A 21,579-nucleotide genomic window follows, 5' to 3' on the forward strand; every position below is an offset into this window, starting at 1 on the left:
AAACAAGATACAAAGCTATAAATATTTTGTTTCAGTGATGATGGTAATATAGTGAGTAATATATGTTAAATTTTGTACTTATAGTTGTGAATAAATTTGAAAAGGGGACAGTCTATAATAAAACTGTAACATTTGTCACAGTAGGAGAAATTTGGGATTTTAAAGAATATTGCTTTATAAAAGTAAGAAACTAAAACTTATACTATTGTAAAATATAGATTTTTAGCTACAATTTTAAGCTATACTAATTAGTAGAACGTAAAAAATAGTTTAATTAAATCCTGAATGCAAATCACTAAAATCCTCATGACACATGCAGTAAAGGATGTATGTGGACACAGCTAAATTGTGTATCATTCTCTACATGAGCAAGAACCTAATGAGGTATTCATTTGAACTTAAAGAGTTAATAAAAACTGCAATCATATCAATTGTCATGAAATTATAAACCTGTTAAAATTAGATATTTTGATTATTTCAATACTTAAAAAATTGAATAATAAATATATGTTTTGTTTGTTATTAAGTACAGAGCTAGATAATGGTATATTTTGTGTGTTGAGTTTTAGCTTCATTATTTATTTTTGACTTCAAGATTTTAAGCTTTGGCAATTTGAGAGAGGGAGCTCACAAATCAAGGATCTCAAATTTGATTCCAATTAACATCAAAATTGCTCACTATTTGTTTGATATGACAAAACTACAAAGGCTATCTCTGTTGCTGCCACTCATTTTGAGTTACTGACTGGAGGAAAGACAAACAGCTAGCAACATGCACTGCCAACTTTTCTGGTTTTACTTGTACATACCATGATTTAAGAACACTGTATTAATCAGTTAATGAAGCAAGTCCAGTCTGATTAAAGTATTCATCTTTTCACTTCAGGTTCATGCTTTATATAGCTTACAACATATCTGTATTCCTTCAGCACATATGAATATCTCAACAACAGGATTTCAATGTGAATCTCGTAACTCAGTGACAAAACATTATTGATCATAATTACAGAAGTGACTGGCTATAATGAGCAATTTGCAATTCTTATGGTGTGAAGCATAATTATAATTAATTATACTTGTCATACAACAGCAGTATTATACCTTTTGTACTTTTTAATACTAAAATTCCTTATCTAGACCCTCTAGTGATTTTCAGGAATTAGAAAAGTGTATATCAAAAATATTTCAATAACAACAAAAAATTAAGTTTAAGAACATTCATTTCTGTAACATCTATAGTAAAAACAACGTAATAAATATTCAATATATAAATACGTAACACACTGTCAACAAATGATGTTTCATGCAATGAGTTGATGAAAACACAAATATTTATTTATAAAAACAATACATAACCTGCATAATTTCTTCTTAAAGAATTTACAAGAATATTACTTTACATGAATAAGACAGAGCAATTTCAGTAAAAACTTGAAAGAACTAATTCTTTTTTTTGATACAATAATTCATGATGAACAACGAAGACAACATTTTTTATTGCCATGTTCTTGACATTCACAGCTTTCAGTACGCATTTGTCGTAAGGCCTAGAACAAGAAGAATAAAAATAATGTCACTGTCATGTGTTAAAGATTAAGGTTCAAAGTTCACCCTGAAATAATTATGGGTAGAAAAAGAAGGAAAGTAAGTAGCAATTAAGTACATTCATGAGAAAACATTATCCAACAGTAATGTATTATCTAATGCAGGGGTTCACAACCTATTGGCACTCGCGACATGAAAATGTAATTGATGAAATAAAATAAATGTTATCCCAAGCTACTTCTAACAATGCTACGCGACTCCCCTGGGGGGGGCCGCGACCCACCGGTTGGGAACCCCTGATTTAATGGTTGAGATAACCTTGTTAAAGAATGCCCGAGATCTTAACATTCAACACGTCGAGAGTTAGGGCATAATTAACATACTAGAAGAGTAAAATGAAACCAAAATATATTTAATAAACAAGTGTAATCTATAATGAAATTGATAACACATGCATATAGTTGTTATAAATTATCACATACCTAGACTTTACACATGTAAAAATACAGATACAATAAGTTACTCAAAGAAATGCAGCTCTGTTTAATCAAGTGATATAACTGAACAATGGAATGTAAGCATTCACATGGATACAAGTTACTTATATGCATTAATATTTCTACATATATCATATATAATAAGGCTTAGAAACAGCAAAGTTGTAAAAGTATAAAATAGAGACACTATTAAACTTGTGGTAAGAAATCTCAATCATGAAGTTATCCTTGGTCTATAGACAGCATTAACTGATTCATGCACGTCTATCAAAAATCATCCAAGAGGAACAGTCCAGTCCTTATTTAGCAGTAATTCTTGGGATTACCAATAACTTTCATTGAGTTCATATGCATATCAGAATCCAAAACTTCTAAATCACTAAATTATATAAATGCTAGAGTAAAATTATAGTGAGTCAAACACTGCCAGTCATCATAGCCATGTAATTCTTCCTGCCAACCAAATCTCTGCTTCCCAGTAAGCATTTTCTTTTACTTGGTTTTATTTTCTTACAATGATTTTGTTAATCTTTTATTAAAAAATGTTTCAAGTAATGAGAACCAGCAGATGCTTAAAAGTATAAGGTTACTAAAACAAAGTAGATAAGGAAGGGTCTGAATACATATTTCATTTATTATTTAAACCTTCACCTCTGTCTCATTTCCTTATTACTGTATAAATCTTCTGGAGTTGGTGATTCATACACTTATCACAGACTGCATATCCAGTGATTTAAGTACTACTTGTAACATGGTAATTGCCTCACAATAATGTCTGTTACGATCCTACTAATAACACTGCACAACAAAGTTTTTGCTTCTTGAACACTGTTGGGTGTTCCTTATAGGTTTTTTGGCTGTTGATCAAAAAAATCACATCCAAATTTGCCCATCATGTACCGTTTCATCGAAATCTTCAGTTTTGCTACAATGGAAAAATGATATCTGGGCAACTGGAATCCATCAATGCTTGCTGACTACTGTTGGACACTGCAACGTGATGCACCGGACATTGAATACAAACGAAAATCAGGAGCAAAACACTTCTAATTATGTTGAACTTAATAGCATATTAGAAACATAAATGCAATTAAATACGTTATTGCCAGTAAACAGTTAACTGACTATTTCTCAGAGTTCCAATGTGATGAAGCAAAACCAAAACTATATCTATGCATACCCACCAGGTATCTGCCACAATCAGCAACAACTTTTTTGGAAAGCAAAACTTTTCAAAAAAATAGTTGTGCAGTGTAATTAATGTAACTTTAATAAATTAACAGAGAATTTATCTTGTTGGTATTGTTTAGCTATAAACAAAATCCAATATGGAATCATATACTAGTGATAAAACTGCTCAATGTGTTATAAAAAAGAAGATAAGAAATTAGAAAATTTGAATTTTCAACTTAAAGATGCACCTTATGTACATAAGGGCTAAACAGCTAAGTCAAACACTTCCTATAACTCAAGTTCTGCTACTCACAATTTCAAGTTATCCACCCTCACAACCTGAAATACTAATTATTAGGCCATACAAAAAAGGTAATACTTATGCAGATATTTAAAAAACGAAATTTTCAAGTGTACATACATTAAGAATTAGATGACAGAAATCATCAATCCTTAGTAACAGAGTCAAAAACAGTTACTCAGAACTTTTGAACATACTGAAGGATATAATAGTAAAATAGAATGGACAATTTTTTTGACAAAAAATGTTTGATAACTTCATAAGATTTCTTTATAATGTACCTGATAGTTACTAGTATGGTATCCACTCATATACCATGACATCAGCATTGAAGCTAGAGCTTCGTCATCTGTGACACCATCATCATCCAGAGGAAAAGGTGGTAGTGGTGGAATATCTGGAATCTTAATTAAGTAAATTAGTAAGTTAGAAGCAAAAGTATTCATTACAAGTGACAGAAAACATTTAAGATAATCTTTTTTTTAAATTATTTTATGGACTTTAAAAAGGTTAGTTGTGTTGCACTCTTGATTTTATTCACTTAGAGTAAAGCTTTGAGCTATTTATGTTACCCAGCATGAAAAGTAACTGCACAGCACTTAAGTCAGGCTAAGAGCTGCTCAATAATAACATATAATAAATCAACATTTTATTATTTATGTTACAATTTTAAAATGTGAATGACAGTGTTATTAATTCTTAATAATTTAGTTTAGAATATCCTGCAAAAAAGAACACCTGGTGTCAACATCATTCCTTCTTGTTCTCACATCACTTCTGAAGTGAATGCTGGTTTTTGCCTGCATGTGAATGTTGATTTTTGTCTGCATGTGCAGCTTTCGAATGGGAGACAGATGAACACTGAGGCAGACAATATGGTTCACAATATGTTCAAAGTTAATTTTAAACAGTAGCTTTTGTTTAGCTCATTTAACCATTTCTAGACAAAAGCAATGTCACTGATACCTTTTGGTTTTTACTTCTCAAAGTAGAAACTATTTAATCAAAGTGCATGATATTTAGTACAAACACACTAAATAGTGGTATCTAGTATTGGCTTAAAATTTTCCTATAATTTGATGAGCATATGTATATGTATGAAACACAGACATCACATGAACACTGTTAAAGGCTCAATAAAGATACTTTACTATTGTTTTGATTTTTTGTTTAAAATTAAATTTTTACTAATTGAATGATATACTACAGTGTTATTGAGTTGCAATATTTATAAGTCTATCATTCAGTGTACGATACGCAGTTAAACATATTCTGACGACTCAGATCTTTACTGGATATTAGTTTCTTGTTAATCCTGTTCAAAGAAAATAAATAAATTAACACATTACTGCCTTTATTTGTGATAGAGAAAAATGTTTTCAATTTGCAGAAGACTTAAGATTACTATTTGTTAGGAAAACAAATATAATATCAACCTTGTTGTGGTATTTAGTCAATAATGATAATAAATTTGTTAAGTAGGGGATATCTGTAAAACTTACAACAAATTTCTTTCTAGACGAAAGCACATTTTTTAAGAATATGCAAACAAGAGTATTTGGAAGAGTTTTATCATACAAAATTAAGGGTAATTCAAAACTGTTTAACAAAATCAAAACAATGTGAATAAAAACAGGAAGTTTCATATTTTAAAAAAAGAGCATTGCTGAAAAATATTATAAAGACAGCACATAGCCAATTTTTTAATTTTTTTTTAATTTGGTTGCATAGATTGTAGGGAGCATGCACATATTAATTAATCAAACCTAGCTGATTAATGAGCCTATTAACTAATCAATTAGCAAATGCCATTTATCACACAGACTAGTCATGTTATCAGGATTTTAATAGCAAAAGAGGGAAGAATTCTTTAAAAATAAGCATTTGTGAAAATTTTGAACACAAACTGGGTGGCATTCAATTGACTTTTGAAATAATCAAAACAAGTCAAATATATTTACAAAATATTCTTTTCACTATAGGAAATCACAATTTTATTTAAAACTTTAAACTATTTTTTTCTTGGATACAACTGTGGCAATCACCAAACAAAGTTAAGTAAAAGAAATATTTTAAAATTGTTAATAATTGATGTCTTAAAAGGAGTTTTACAGTTTAACTCAGATAACAAGAAAAATTTGTACTGTTAAGGAGTGTTTATAAAGCCTGATACAACTGTGGTAACCCATAGGGTAATATAAATGAATTATTTGCTGGTACTTTTGTGATAAGAGTAGAGAAAAATAATTTGTCTTATCAACTGCATTCTAAAGTAATTGAATCAGCCTGTGTGGACTTTGATGAAAGGAAACAATTATTTAAAGCTCTGGATACAACTCTGATAACCAACAGTGTAACAAACATTTGTATGTAAAAGTGACTTATTTTAAAATATTTTTAAAAGCAAGTGGATGTGTTCTATTTGTTTACTGTTGAAATTTATTGCCAACAAGTTACAAACACCTACTGCAAAAAATCCAGTCCATACATACTTAAAACCTGATACATATCTTTTTCATTAAATGAGCAATGAATGGAAGAAAGGTAGCCACAAGTTCATATAAATGATGTTTGGAAAAATGACTACTCAAATAAAAGAAAATATTACAATGATACTGTTCACTGATTGTTGGAAATTGTGTGCATTATATTGTAAATTCACTAATATATTATTAAGAAAATATTTACAAATTCTGACAAATGTGTGTAAAAAATGATGTTCACCACAGTGATGCCATATGTAAATTTCTCTGTTATTTGTCTGAAAACATTTGCAAATTGTGGGATAACCTTGCAAGCTAGTAAACCAAATAACATATTAGCATAAACATATGTACTCTTTGTTTTTTGAGAAATTATTTAAGAACTGAGAGGTGAGTTTACATTCTTTTAAAGACAAATGAGTGAGTCAGTTCAACATATATGGACTTACAAAAGATGTAGATGGTCCATGGAGTTGATCAGCATACTGCCAAGCTGGATTGGAACCTTGTACATACAATTGAACAAAACGGTTCAAGCTTATATACATAAGTAATAAACAGTGACAATCTATATAAAAAAAAGCAATGAAAAAATTACCTTGACTTATAGTTAGCTTTATTACAATAAAAATTCAGTTATACAAATTTAGAAATATGTTTTTCTTGTTATAATTTTAATTGAGATGTTTTGTATTTTGTGATGTCTATAAATGTTCTAAGTGTTTACAGTTGGAGTGATTTACATGCTGCATCTTAAGTTTTTGAAGACTTGGAAAAAATATATTTTAATATTGAAACATGTATCACATAGTTACTCTGTCACATAATGTGTCAGTTAATTAGTTAGTAAGTCTGTTACCATGTTCTCAATCACTTACTGAATTAGTGGAGGTTAAACAGCCAGATTTGATTCAGTACCACAGATAGGAAAGTTTATTTATATGTGAGTTAGACCTATCCCTTAGTTATTGTTAGTTCATGAAATTATGTAAGTTGTAGAGATTTCAGCTAAAGAGATAATCACTTTTTTTCCTGTAAGCAGACTGGAATTAGTAATATTTTTACTAAGTAATAAAAGAAAACAACACACCAATAGACTGTTGCAATATTAGCATAAGGAATAATAATATTTTAGTGTAAATAAAATAGAATCAAGACTTCAAGATGACAGTGTATGTTTGAACCAAGATTAAAAAAATGTTGGAAATCACAAAACAGTGGTAATAACGTGAAGAAAACGAGAACAAATAGATGTGAAATAAATTAACAGAAATTAGAATAAAGAGAAGAAAAATTAGAAGATCAAAAACACACAAGGTAAAAAACAAGAGAATTAATAACAAAAATAAATTTCATTGAAGAGAGTATTGGAAATGTGCAGGAGGATAATAAGAACAAAGCTGAAGTCGTAAAATAAAATGAAATAAAAACCACTACAATATGAGCTCTTTCATAAGGTGGGCTTTTCTTCTTCAGGGGCAAACTGGTGGTGGTGGTGTAATCAAATGAATGATATTTATATACAGAGAGGGAGTTTAGTGATATTATGAAGGTCATCCAGTTTTTCCAGGAAATGTTTATTTGTCTATAAATTATTGTAAGTGTCTCATTTCTTATACAACATAGCCAATGGCAGTAATGTCTGTGGAAAGGTGTTAGGGATATTTTAATTTAGAAATGGCTAAATATATGTGTATTTAAAACTATGCTTAGGTGTTTAAGTAAAATAAAGGTGACATCTGGAGACTGATTTAAAAATATATGTCATACTAATTAATTTATAAAAACAGGTATGAAAAGTTATCTTAAACAAACAGCAAATTTTAGAAAATTCAGCTTTCATATTTCATAAAAAAATAAGGAAAGAACAGTTATTTTTATTTTTTTGACAGAGATAAAACCAATGAACAGAGATCACCAATTCCAGGAGCTAGATTAATTCTGAAAGGTTGAACAGTTTAGATTAGCAATCCAATAAGCTTCTTTTATTTCTCTATTTGCTTTAGTTCTGAAAATTCATTATTCACCAGTAAGTTCACAAGTGACCTGTAAAGACCATACCTGAAAACCTGCATGACATGCATGAAGTGGCATAAATGATTGGATGTGAAACAGTTTCTTTGCAGGTTGTTTCCAGCCTTTAGAGATCCGTACCTGGTTCCAATCCATTCCATACTCTCACTATGGTTCTAAATAATGAATTTAGATGATACAATGTAAATGCAATTCACTTTCAAATGTTAAAACTTTTCTTACCTGAAAAATGTAATTCAGAGATACCTACTTCTCTGCACCACAAAGAGTGAGTGATTTCCTTCACACACATAGTTATGTAAGTTCTTGCACATTCTACAAGCCTTTAACAAAGCTCCCATTTCTACACATGCTAGGCGTTCTATGCTAGTCTATAATATATAAAACTGTATAATAAATTATGCATAGTAGTTATTGAAAGGGAAAAATGAAGTATATTGTAGGTTAAACCACCAATGATAAGATGTTAACTACAGAGAACTATATTTTAATAATACATACTGATGTGGATAAAACTGTTGGGTAATACTTTCTTCAGGTACCTTTAGCTGAATAGTAAATGGAAAAGATTACACAATAATATAACAGATAAACACTTATAACAGTGTTTAAAAATGTTTAAAACAATACAATAAAGAAATTAGACTGTTTTGTACATATAAAACAATATACATGTATATTATAATTTTAAAAATAAAAATCCACAACTGAAAATTTTGTAAAAGAAATGAAAAATTAGTTGATGAAAGTTAAAAAAAACATCACTGAAAAAATAATACATGATTAAATAAATGCATAATACTGTATAAAAATGTTTAAAAGAAGTTAAAGCAAAGAACAGAAACTTTAAAAAAAGCTAAAGCTTTCATTTATCCTATCAAGATATCTTTGAACATTTTAAAGTAATTATTTTGCAAACTAGTGTTAAGCCACTGGTTTATCTGTGTTACAGCTTACTGTGACCCCAAAATGTATGAACAATATGTTGGTTTTTCCTATTTATAATTTTCTACAACACATGAATATGATGGAATATATGATGCATTTTTATATGTGGTTAAAATGATCCATTTTATTCATAGATTTTTTTTCTTATAACTTGTGTTCACTAATTCTCTATTATACTATTTTAACCATTTGTAATCATTACTGTACACATTTCTTTGTTAAAGTCATATAACCTTTGATGATTTAGAACATTTTCTTTCACAAATTTACTGTTCAACTACAGATAACTAAAGAAGGGCACTGCCCAAAGGGCTGTATCTACAATAGTATATATTAAAAAATAAATATATCTGTAGTAAATGTCATGTTGTCTTTGGTGGTTTAACTGATGACATACTTCTTTTGTTCTTAAAATGTAATAATAACTAACTATACTTTCACCAATAAGAGAGCAATACATCATCCATACTTAGTAATCCATACAAACATCTGCCTCATGAGGCAAACTAAATACACCAAAAGTGAAGGAAGAATGGGAGGTGGTGTATCAATCTGAAATACATTTACAGGTAAAATAAATGTTAACTTTAGAAATGTTACTAATCTTTTTTGCATCACTAAGAGCTAAATTCTCACCTTGAAATGGTGGAAAGAAATTACAATGATGAACTCTTTTCTGGAAACAGCACCAGGAAGGGAAAGCCCATGGGGTGTGATATCCATAAGGTGGGTAAGTTAATGGGGAGCATTTGTTGAAAGACTATGTCCATCTCAAGTTGAGAATACTCTTTGCCCAATAGAGGTAGTAGAGCAAAACATAATGCCATAGAAACCTTTTTTTCTTTTTTTTTTGGATGCCAACATATCACTGAGATGGACAGAATGGCAGACTGTTCAACTGTTCATTAACTTGCAGATGGATAGCTGGGCATGAGCATATAGTGTTATTAAAGCTATAATTCAGGCTACTCAATACTGGATATCATACAAATGAGGTGTACAAAGAATATCATCCCACAGCTCATTGGTCTGGATCTAACAGTCAAGATTGGCTTGATTCATAATTTAATGACATGTCTTGTACTACACAACCAGGTAACACTCTAGCTCTACTTCTGAATACAGGTGTGTGTTCACTTGGTTTTGTATTACAGCAATCACATCACTAAATGAGAAATTCTCCATATCTACTTCCTCAGCAGCTTGTAACTAATGAAGCAAAGCCACCCCCTCCAAAAGAAACAAAACAAGTGTACTATAAGAAATAGGGGAAGAGAGAAATTTGCATGGGGAGAATACTGAAGATGTGAATGGACCACTGTCATCAGACACAATCACCTGGAATTATGTCCATTACTTAGAGACAGCACAAAGGTTACTACAACTAAAGACACCAGGTGTTTGTGTATAGACACCCCCTGACTGTCAATTTGTTTTACATTTTTGTCAATTAATGATTGGCTGGTCTTGTATAAAACTCCATATCAACAGCAGGCAATAAGCAGAGGCAGATGGCTTAACATTTTCCATGCTACCCATTGAATGCATATTTTGGGTAAGTATTTCCTGTTACACACCAACTGCTTATTGGTACATCCCACTGTCTGGATAATATATATATATGTTGAATAAGGTAGTTATAAGACCAGAAAAAAAAAAAAAAAACAAACAAGCAGTCCAGAAGATAGAGAAACCACTGTATGGATAGGTTCCAAATCTGGGAGAGAGTTGTTCTGTGGAGTGGAAACTGACAAAAAGTGGGAGACAAAAGCCAGGATACATGAAACGTTACTGTGGTGTATGTGATGGGACACTATTGTATCACATCTTATAGTATCTGAGATTGAAAGTAAAGTGAGTGGAAAGGCAGTAATGATAGGAGGTCAAAAGTGAGAGAAAAATCCACTACAAATACCAGAAGATAGAGAAACCACTGTATGTAAAGGTACCAGATCTAGGAGAGAGTTGTTCTTCTATCACCTAAGCTTAAGTTTTCAAGACATGATTCATAAGTAACTAAATGTGATGATCATGATCTTATATGAGAAAGACCAGAACCAAGACAAAAGAAGTTCTGAGAGTGAGTACTTCCACAATGGGGGAGGGAACAACAGATGTTTTTGAATGGATCACAATAAAAATACCAAACAGATGAGACAGAAAATGAAGGTTAGACTGTGAGGAGAGACTAGCTCAAAAATATAGAACCAGAGAAACCTTGCCCTTGGCATCAGAAATGGATCAGCCATCCAGAGCTGTACCTCATTGGAACAGAAGCAGCTGAAAGGTGTTGTTACAGAACTGGTGGGTGTTAAGCACTAAGTACCACCTACAGTCACCAAAGATACAGAAACTCACATTTATATGCAGAAGGAGCACACAGTCACTGATCTGAGATCTGAAAGGCTCCAATCATATGCAAGTCTGTATAAATGGGAAAAAAAGGGTATCCAGGGCCATGTGAGATCAACTGATACCTGCATTGACAGGTCATAAACTACTGAAGGAAATGTGTATGGGCAAATCTAAGAGGAACAAAAGATTCAAGAGAAGAGGGAATCCTCCAAAATAACTCATGCAGGAAACAAAGGAAACAAGAGTCCTGGTATCAAAAACCTCCAAGTGACAAAGACAAAAAATGTAGGCTGTGCCTTCTCCACGAATGTAGTTAGAGGAGGGTTGAGATTGAAATGAGACTACTCCTGAAGGAAAAGGGAAGTCAAAACAAAGTAAGCCACACTCGGTGTGGTAAGTGGAGACCAAGTGTCTATAGATTAGTGATATAATAGGCTTCAAGAATATGACCTCAGAGAAAAAAAAAGTCTGGGCCATAACCAACTTAAAAGGAACTATTGAGAATCAAATATTTGATCACTGAGGTAAATCAAAGGAAGCAAAAAATATGTAGACAAATCAAGATATGGAAGTTATCCATCATGATGAGAAAACTGACCAAAAGAAAGACCAAAATTGGGTTAAGTGGGACAGACTAATAGCCTTCTGCCTTCAATGGAATGATAAAAAAATACAGAAGTAGAACTCTAGAATGGAGCAGAGGAATTACCTCACAGCCTATTCAATAGGAGAGGTGCAGAGTAAAAGATGGAAGGAAAACCTCTGAGAAAGAACCTACAGAACTTCATAGGATGTAGCAAAGGGATTCACCAATGGAAAAGTTTTTACAGGACTGAAGTCAACAAGTAGCTCCAGGAATGAATTGCCTCCATGGCTTAAGGGAGATAGTTAATAGTAAGAAGAGGACAAGAGAAAGAGGAGGATCACTCAAAAAAAAAACAATATATACAGACACACAAAATAAAAATCTGGTGAATACAAACACTGCTGAAGAACTGCATCATCAGCTAAAGATACCAACTTAATTAAAAAAAACACAAAAACCCAAACACCATATCACAAGGACCCAAGACAGAAGTCCTGGATAAGGGTTAAACAGAAAATAAAGCAACCTAACAAGGAGCAGTCCAAAAAAATATCCAACTAAATGGAACAAATGGAAGAAAACCCAGAGCAAAGTGGAAAACAAATATGTGCAAGCTGCCTCACAAAAGCTGGAAGGGTCATGATGGATAAAAAGGAGCAGAAAAACAAAAAAGAAATTGAAATACGGTGAAAAAGGGTAGATTGAAAGAAAAATGTAAGAAAAATATATCTCTAGACTCAAAGTATCAGGTGAAAGAGGACCATGCAGGTGTTCAAGATTTAGCAGAAATTAACTGCAGAAAGAGAAAACAAAAGACACATAACTGTAAATCCCAAGCATAGAAAGACAAAAGTAGAACTTCAATGAGAAGTTAAAGCAAGTGTAGTTAGTATCCTACATCAGAGATAAGAATCAACCCAGCCAAATTGTGCACAATGGCAGTAATATCACTGATCATTGTCTGCAGTTGTCATTACAGTATAGTATGACTTCTGTAAAAGAGTTTTAAAAACCTTGAAGGATATCATTAATGTGGGAACATTCAGTTGAAAACATGAAGCTCATATTATGATAGTCCTTTTTCTTAAATCATAAAGAAAGAAAATAACGGCAATAATTAAAAATACACTAAAACAAGTATGGCAATAGCCATAGATCTAATAATGACCTTGAAGATTACTGGATGAAACTTGTACATTGGATTAAATAACAGTAACAGGTAGTAAGACATGTTTCCCTAACAATAAAAGGTGAATTAAAAGAAAATCAAAATCAACATAATTCAAATGAAAGTTCTAACTGTTAAGTTTAAACTTAGTATTATTCTACTTGATAATGAAGAAAGGAAAGACTACACTTGTGTTTGTGGTGACTACTACACATAAAAGATGTGTCACCCTCCTACTGCTGGGGGGGCTATGGTATAATAATGATGAAACAACAGACTGGTACAATGCACATTAATAGATGTAGGAATGAGAGCTTTGTTAGAGGCCTGCAGCATGCTCAGGAACTTACACTGAAGTGCACACTCAGGTAATAACTCTTTCTGGTGAAAAGATTGTTTTGTTTTTGAATTTCACACAAAGCTACTCGAGGTCTATCTGTGCTAGCCGTCCCTAATTTAGCAGTGTAAGACGAGAGAGAAGGCAGCTAGTCATCACCACCCACTGCCAACTCTTGGGCTACTCTTTTACCAATGAATAGTGGGATTGACCGTAACATTATAATGCCCCCACGGCTGAAAGGGCGAGCATGTTTGGTGCGATGGGGATGCGAACCCGCAACCCTCAGATTACAAGTCGCATGCCTTAACACGTTTGGCCATGCCAGGCCCTGGTGAAAAGAACACAATTTTATTTTTAAACTAAAATACCTTTAAAATGAAACTAGAAGTATAATTTTAGCAGTTACCTCTTTGAAAGAATGATGTTACTACAAGTAATCTTTAGTATTTGAAATTATAATTCCAATAATTATCATTAATTTTTATAGATTTCAGTTTTAGAATAATGTTACACATACTTCTACCAGCTTTAAGTACAATACTAAATATTTAAACATTTTAACATGCAAGTATTAAGTTATCTGAAGGAAAAAAACTTATTCTGTGCAATAATTAAAAGGATTTCTTTCAATTCTTGAAAAAGTATTATTTTGTACAAGATAAAACACACAAAAATAAAAAATGTGTGGAGCAACTAGTGACATCAAAGCTGTCTACTTCCATTGGCACTAAGACTAAATAGTTGTAAACAAAATGGGAATAAACCTAAAAGAACATAGTCAAAGGTTGACAAATACTACATAAAGTTTAGATACAAAAATCACTGTGGCAGAGTTTAGAAACAAAGCATTTTTGTATTTATACTGTTTACAATACCATGCAATACTTTTAAAACATTCACTTATGATATCTTTCATGGACACACATATATTCATTACAATATATTACATAAAAAATAGCTTGTTCTCAGGCAATTATAATACTGCTTTAATACTATAATACTATTTTATGAATTTATGTCATTATGTTTGGTATCAAATTGTAGATTATACTGTAAATTTTCATATTATACATTATTCAATTTCTTAATTTAAAAATAAATATTAAAAAAACACTTTTAAACATTGATTTCTGTGTGTCACAAGGTATGTTAAATGCAGCATTGGTTCAGATTGGGTGTCCAAGTACGAAGCTTATTGTTTTGTACAAATTAGGAACTAAAATTACTGATACTGAGAAGCTAGAATATGAAATAAGAACCTCCTATCTTTTCTATTTGCTGATATATAATTCATATACTGAATTAAACACAGTGGCTCTACTCACCTCTTCCCATTTTTGAAAACAGGTCCTTATATGCACTTACATCTTGTGAATAACCAATCAAAAGCTTAAAATATCCCTCAAGTGGTTTTCTCAACCATTTTAAAGTATTACTTTGTGCTGGTAAGTTGGGTCTTTAGCCCGTTTGAAATTTCATATTCTTTAAGACCCAAATACAGCTTAGTTACTACACTTGATAAATTATAATGGTATCAATATAGTAATTTATAAATTTTTGGTTATTCAAATGTATATATATAAAACCTTTAAAAATTATTTAATTTCTCATCTTCCACGTGTGAAGTTTCTTAAATATTAGCAACATAAGGCAAAGAGCAACTGAGTACAAAGGTTGTAACTGGAAGAGATAATTGTTTGCTTTACTTCTTTATTTACAGTTCTATATTTTACAAAAGAAATAAGTTTAAAAAACATATTTGTTAATTGTAGTAATGATAATACATATATAACTGAAAATACTAGCCCACTAAAGCTCAGCCAAGATAGGTAACTTTGTGATGACTAAAGGTCAGTTTTATGCTCTTGGATACAGTAAGATGGGTGCACATGTGCTGCATCCTTGTAGCTTCTGTGATGTAGGTTAGCAATGACTTAAAGGTCAATATAATAAATATATATAAATGTATAATGTTATACAAGTCTTAAATTACTGACTGAGTATGCATATTTTACCTACACATCAATGTTATCAGCAAAATAACCTTGGGCTGCAAGTTCCTGCTGTGCTCTTGCATGCTTTCCTTGAGATGCAAGAAGATCTCCAATCCAAACTTCTTCCTCATTACCATACCCAAGAAAGTGAACAACACATGTCCCTTCTTGTTCATTAATACTCATAACACATGCTTCATAGAGAAGTCCATCTTCAGAAAATATTGCCTGACAGTAGTCTCCCAATTAATAAAGTAACAGTATATATGTTTACTATCACAATCTTCTTATATATATATCATAAGCTTAATAAAATAGAGAAAACGTATTTCAAACTTTCTTTAGTGAAGAAAGTTTGAAAATTTTTACCTTACGCTTCTCTCATAAGACATATTTGAACTTTTAACTCAAAACTCAAGCTGAAACCATTTATTATAATTTAATTAAAACTGAACAGCTGTTAGATTATGTAACACAATATGCAATTCTTCACCTTTGTTAGAAATGTTAAAAATTAAACTGCTAACCTTAACATGAAGATTAAATGTAGGCTATTATATTAAAATATTATTAATATAAATATATAAAGCAGAAGTGTGATTCACTTGTATGTCTGTTTATTCTACATACACTTTGTGCCAGTTTCAACTAAAGTTGGCTTGTATCTATATGCCCCCTCCAGGAACTGCCATAGGAGGATTGTGTTCATCTAATTAAGATGTCAGACACAAACGTAACCAACTCATATTTATCATGTTAACCACATCTAAAACCTCCTTGCTGGGTACTGACATTTGCTTAAAGGTAAGGCAAGGATCATCACAGTCATTTCAGGCCCTAAAATCATGGATGTGAGGTAAACACAGACTCCAGGGCATGATACAGGATTGATCCAGAAATCTGGAAATGTGTCATCCTGTATTTGCTGGAAGCTCACTGCAAGCAATAAACTCCTGTCACTGTAGGACTGTGCCAAAACATTCAAAGGTCAGTAACATCCATATCTCATGAGAGAATGAGGAAGTGCCCAAGACAGAAACAGAAATATACTGCTTACTTTCCATTACCCAATTCACAGAAGGAAGAATCAAGGGAGACAGATGGACAACCCCAAATCTGTGTGAGGACTAAAGTTGATTGGCTCTCTTGATATTCAAAAACCAGCCTGCAGGATTCAAACATCTGCATGAGGATAGGATGAGCACATCCAATTGAAGAGGAGAACTGCATTTAGATGTTTAATTCTATGATGCCACTCAATTTAAGGGATGGTATACTCTTTACACCATCAGAACACCATTGCTGTATTTTGAACAGAATGGTTATAAATATATATATAACCCATCCATCAGGATGTCTCCATGGTACCTGTGCTCAACCAAGGACCTAGAATAGGACCACTTCACTTTCAGAATTATGAGAAGATAGTGGATCACCTTCCATGAACAATAAATGAAATCAACATTGATAAAATAGGATGGCCATGCACTCACCAACCAGATAGCTTTGTGTTAAATCTGAACTGGAATTACAAGTACACTCCCATGGAGGCTGGTGCCACTCCTACTTACACTTGGAGAAAACAAAGTATGAAGGCCCCCCCACTTTGCCCTCTTCTCCTAGAGTGGAGAAACATGCTCAAACAATCTGAAGGAAAAGCTTTTGTCTGCCACTCCAACAACAGAAAACTGTGGTTGGTACGGACTCCCAAGGATCACTGGTAACGTCTGGGAGATATAAAAGCATTGGAGGGACCTGAGGAACAGTACTCTAAAATCTGTGCAATATGTGAACCAAGTTTCCTACATGTCTGAAAGTAAACTGATCCCAGTTTATACAACCTGATGATAGGCAGGGACAACCAGGATTTCCTTTAGCTCTACTTGTGATTGTCCATGAGTGGCAGTCCATAATAAGGTGATACCATCCAATATGTGTCTAGATAGTCTTATGGAACACCTCATTTCAACACAGCCTGTTGCAGCCCATAGTAATTATAATTAAAATTGTTGTTAGTGTGAAACAGAGAAGGGATCCAGCAAACACACTCAAGACAACTTAATGAGAACTAATATTAAGTGGTTTCACAGCCTTCATAGTATTAAGAGAGTCAGTAGAGATTATACAATTAGAGTAGTGCTAACTTCTATACATTTCAGAGCAAGTGATATTACATAAAACTGAATAATGAACACAGAACATGAAGGAAACTGTTGAACTAATACAAAGTTGTTGCAAACCACAGATGAACCCATGGTCAACTGATATTGAGTTATCTGTAAAAAAAAAAAAAAAAAAAAAAAAAGTAACTTAAAAAGTGTTTCTTAAATAAATGCCACTGTGCTTTCAGGCAGAAGTATCCAAGTTCTTTAGGTGACTCAAGGAATAACAAGTGGAGAAAGCAAGAATCCATGGTGAGATGAGCTGATTATAAGATTCTGTAGCAGGATGAAATGTCAGAATCATCTCAGTCAACTTTGCCTAAATACGAGGCCAAAGGTATAAATCTTAGACTACCTATCTGCAAAATACATAGCCCAATAAGGCATAAAGATACAATGGCAGATGGGATACTGTGGCAGAGGTCAGAGCTTTGCAACATAATTTAAAGATACTTGAAAACATACGAGAAGTAATCTTCATATGATTTTGTTTACAAACTCTGGACTGGTGAAATGCAGGAAGCCCTGGATGAAGTGCAGTCTAGAGACTGACAGTCCTTCTTAGATAAAATTATAGATCTTAAGTACAGAGCACTTATTAGCTCCCCAAGAGGTGGAAAAGAGGATGCAAAGCATATTCAGTACTGTTGTAATTTGTCTTTAAGCTAATTAATATGTGGAATAAAAAAGTCAGCTTACTGTCAAGAAGAAGTCCTAAGAACTTGATTTCAGCTACCAAAGGATTTGTGCACCTTCCAGATGGAATTGGAAGTGTGTAAACCATATTGGTAACAAAAAATGTATGTAGCTGCTTTTAATTAATCTTATTCACATGAGTTTCGGTCAAATAAACCAAGTTTGTAACAATTTATACTCATTATCATTTCCATACTATTACTATTTACTTATAAAATAGTTTGTAGCAATTTATACTCATTATCATACATACTATTACTTTTAATATTTTAGTATTTTCATAACAATTTGGCAGTAAACATTACAAGACCTCTGTATATAAAAAATACATATTTTTAATGAGGTACTTGTTAATAAAGGTTTGCCTCTGAATTTATCAAGTAGTTTTATTAACTAGTCCAAGTGCAAAGTGACTTTCATGTTAAAATTAAAAAATACTTTTATTCATTTGACAATTTACTAATTTTATGTAATCTCTAAAAACCTTTTCAATAATTATAAAATTTACTTTTCAGTACCCTATATACATATACAAAGTTGACCTAAATTATCTTTTCATCATTTTCATTCTCAAGCAACTTCACATGTAACATCAAACTACATTTATACTAAAACAGTAGACATTTGTTTTTACTTAAATTTTATTGCCCTTTGAAATGCCTCCAACTAATAATCCCATCACATACAAGTAGTAAGTTACTTGGAAACTCAAAGCTTAAATTACCATATGAAATTACATAACAGAAAAGAAAAAATCTTGTGAAGAATGTTTATTATTGTTTCTCTTTATCTTACCTCATCTAACTTAGTAATTGTTATTATATGATGTACATCAGAAAATAAAGTAAATTACATGGATGAATTACACACATCTCAATAATTATCATAATTTTTTCTGGCTTTCTAACTATGTGATAAGAGCCTCAAAATCCAGCTGAGCTTGTTGATGTGATGCCAGTGAGAACAAATGTGAAACTAAAATGGAAACAGACAATGTACAAAATACATCATTTTATAGATTAGAGCCTTGGCTTTCAATTCATTATAAATAATATATATATAAAATATCCAAGTGAACTATTGGCAATTTGTAATAAGACAGGATATGACAGATGGGTGTTGCAAGGTGGTTCTGATTTTCTAGTTTATGGCTCTGTAAACAAGTAACAAGAAAGTTATGAAAATTATGTTTTGCCTGAGTAATATCTATATCATAATGAGTAATTTATGTTAAATTTTGTAACTTTTCAGAGAGTTGATAAATAAATCAGAGATGAAGAAAAACCTGCAAAAGCAAGCATCACATTCTCATATCAAAAGAAACTGGGCATTTTAAAAAAATCCTTGTAAAGTTAAGAACTTAAAGTTTATAAAATATTAATTAAATTTTGATGCCAACTTTATTCATACATAATAACTACATAGTTTAATTAAATCTTGAATGCAACTCTAAAAATCATGATGTTCACAGTTTGACCTGATTGTGGCAAGTGTTGATCAATACATAAAGTAAGAAATAAATGAAATAAACAAAAATCTACGGTAGAAATGAATAAGAAACTTAAAACGTTAGAGTAAAGGCCTCATATTTGCTAAAAGTTAAATACATTTTTTTGTGTTACATATTACTATAATGTTAAAAAGATTTCATGTGTAACTATAAAAACAGTGTAGTATATGCTGCAGCAATATCCAACCCAGTAAAAAATTGTTTTCTTATATTAACCACAAAAATAGACAGTTTCTATGTCACATGGTATTTACTTCCTGAAAAATGTCTGAAATGTCACAGAAAAAAACAGAACAGAATAAATTCATTATTTAAATATGTTACTTTGTTTTCTTTTGCCAAACTAGGCACCTTGTGTATGTATAAATGTAAATAAATTCAGTATCAAAACATGAAGAACGAAAAAAATGTTAAAGGCAAAGGCAGTTATTATGAGTTATTGTTTTATTCTTATTTTTCTGTGATTACAATAAATATAGATAATTTGGTTTTGATATTCATAAATATCAATGATCTTAATAACAAATTAAAATCAAATTTTGAAATTCCGATTTGAAAGGAACAGCATGTTACTTATAATAGACAGAAATATCCTTCACTTAAAAGCACTTCATTCACAGCTTATTTGTGTGAAAAAGTTACTGTATTTTGAAAATACTAATATAACATAACAATAACTTAAACTGCCTTGTTACAAACCAAGAGATTCTCACCTAAGTATCCAGGAGTTATTTACGACATCCATTCAAAACTAAGACTACTACAGAATTTGTTTATTGTGGTAGCTCAATGAATATAAGTTACTAAAGTATGATACCTGTACTCAATTAAAAATACCTTATACATATTTTGAGTCATTGTTTAAATGAAAATGACATTTAGCATAGGATTTCTACTTCTTGCAATAATAATTATAAGCAAGCAAAAGATATAACGTCTCTATCTGTCTCATGCATCCCAGTTTGCACTGAAAATCAGTTATCTACAACCAAAGTTCACTATTTTAAAATCAATATAAATTTCTGAAGAAAGATGAATTACCTTTACCAAATACTGAAAGCAGTTCTGAGGTAAAACTTCTACAGTAAGAGTAGTATGATAAACACCCACATATTTTAGATTTAACCTTCTGTTTGTCACTAGTAATACTCTTTACCTAGTAAAACATACACAAAAAACAATTTCTCAGAATTAAAGGAACAGTTTTTTGTTGTTTTATTCAGCCCAAATTGTCAAGTTTGAATATTCAATTTCTCTATAGAAAAACAGAATCCAACGTGGTTAAAAATGAAAGGCAAAGATCATTGAGACCAAACAGATTATAAACGGATTTAATAAATATTTTTGTTTAACCTCTCTTCATGTAAAATGCACACACAAGTGGCTTCCAATAAATAATCAACGGCTAAATTTAAAAAAAAAAAAAAAAAATTCCAAAAGTCACTTTGATAAACCTATGAAAGGATGGCAATGTAGATTGTTAAGGAACTTTGAAAATGATTCCTGTGTTGTAGTCCTGATATTACAGGGATATAATGTGAAACTAAAATGGAAACAGACAATGGACAAAAAATACATCATTTTATTTTAAAACAGTGTAGTATATGCTGCAGCAATATCCAACCCAGTAAAAAAATAGGTTTCTTATATTAACCACAAAATAGTCAGTTTCTATGTCACATGGTATTTACTTCCTGAAAATGTCTGAAATGTCACAGAAAAACAGAACAGAATAAATTCATTATTTAAACATGTTACTTTGTTATCTTTACCAAACTAGGCACATG

General features: G+C 31.5%; 1 protein-coding gene across 4 annotated transcripts; it reads right to left on the bottom strand.

Annotated features, from left to right (window-relative positions):
* Window positions 1–1,313: 1,313 nt before the first annotated feature.
* LOC143242167 (uncharacterized) lies at window positions 1,314–15,745 on the bottom strand. Of its 4 annotated transcripts, none has more exons than XM_076485492.1 (5): window positions 15,450–15,745; window positions 8,061–8,188; window positions 6,449–6,504; window positions 3,798–3,920; window positions 1,314–1,547 (listed from the first exon to the last, which is right to left on the bottom strand). In XM_076485492.1, exons 2-5 carry the CDS (start codon window positions 8,077–8,079, stop codon window positions 1,467–1,469), a joined length of 279 nt encoding a protein of 92 aa, XP_076341607.1. In that variant the 5' UTR covers window positions 8,080–8,188; window positions 15,450–15,745; the 3' UTR covers window positions 1,314–1,466. The 4 variants fall into 4 exon arrangements, with proteins under 4 accessions (XP_076341607.1, XP_076341608.1, XP_076341606.1 ...); XM_076485493.1 differs by having other exon boundaries at window positions 15,446–15,745; XM_076485491.1 differs by having other exon boundaries at window positions 8,061–15,745.
* Between the last annotated feature and the right edge of the window lie 5,834 nt (window positions 15,746–21,579).

The sequence above is a fragment of the Tachypleus tridentatus genome, unplaced genomic scaffold, assembly GCF_004210375.1.
Source record: "Tachypleus tridentatus isolate NWPU-2018 unplaced genomic scaffold, ASM421037v1 Hic_cluster_2, whole genome shotgun sequence".
Lineage (NCBI taxonomy): Eukaryota > Metazoa > Arthropoda > Merostomata > Xiphosura > Limulidae > Tachypleus > Tachypleus tridentatus.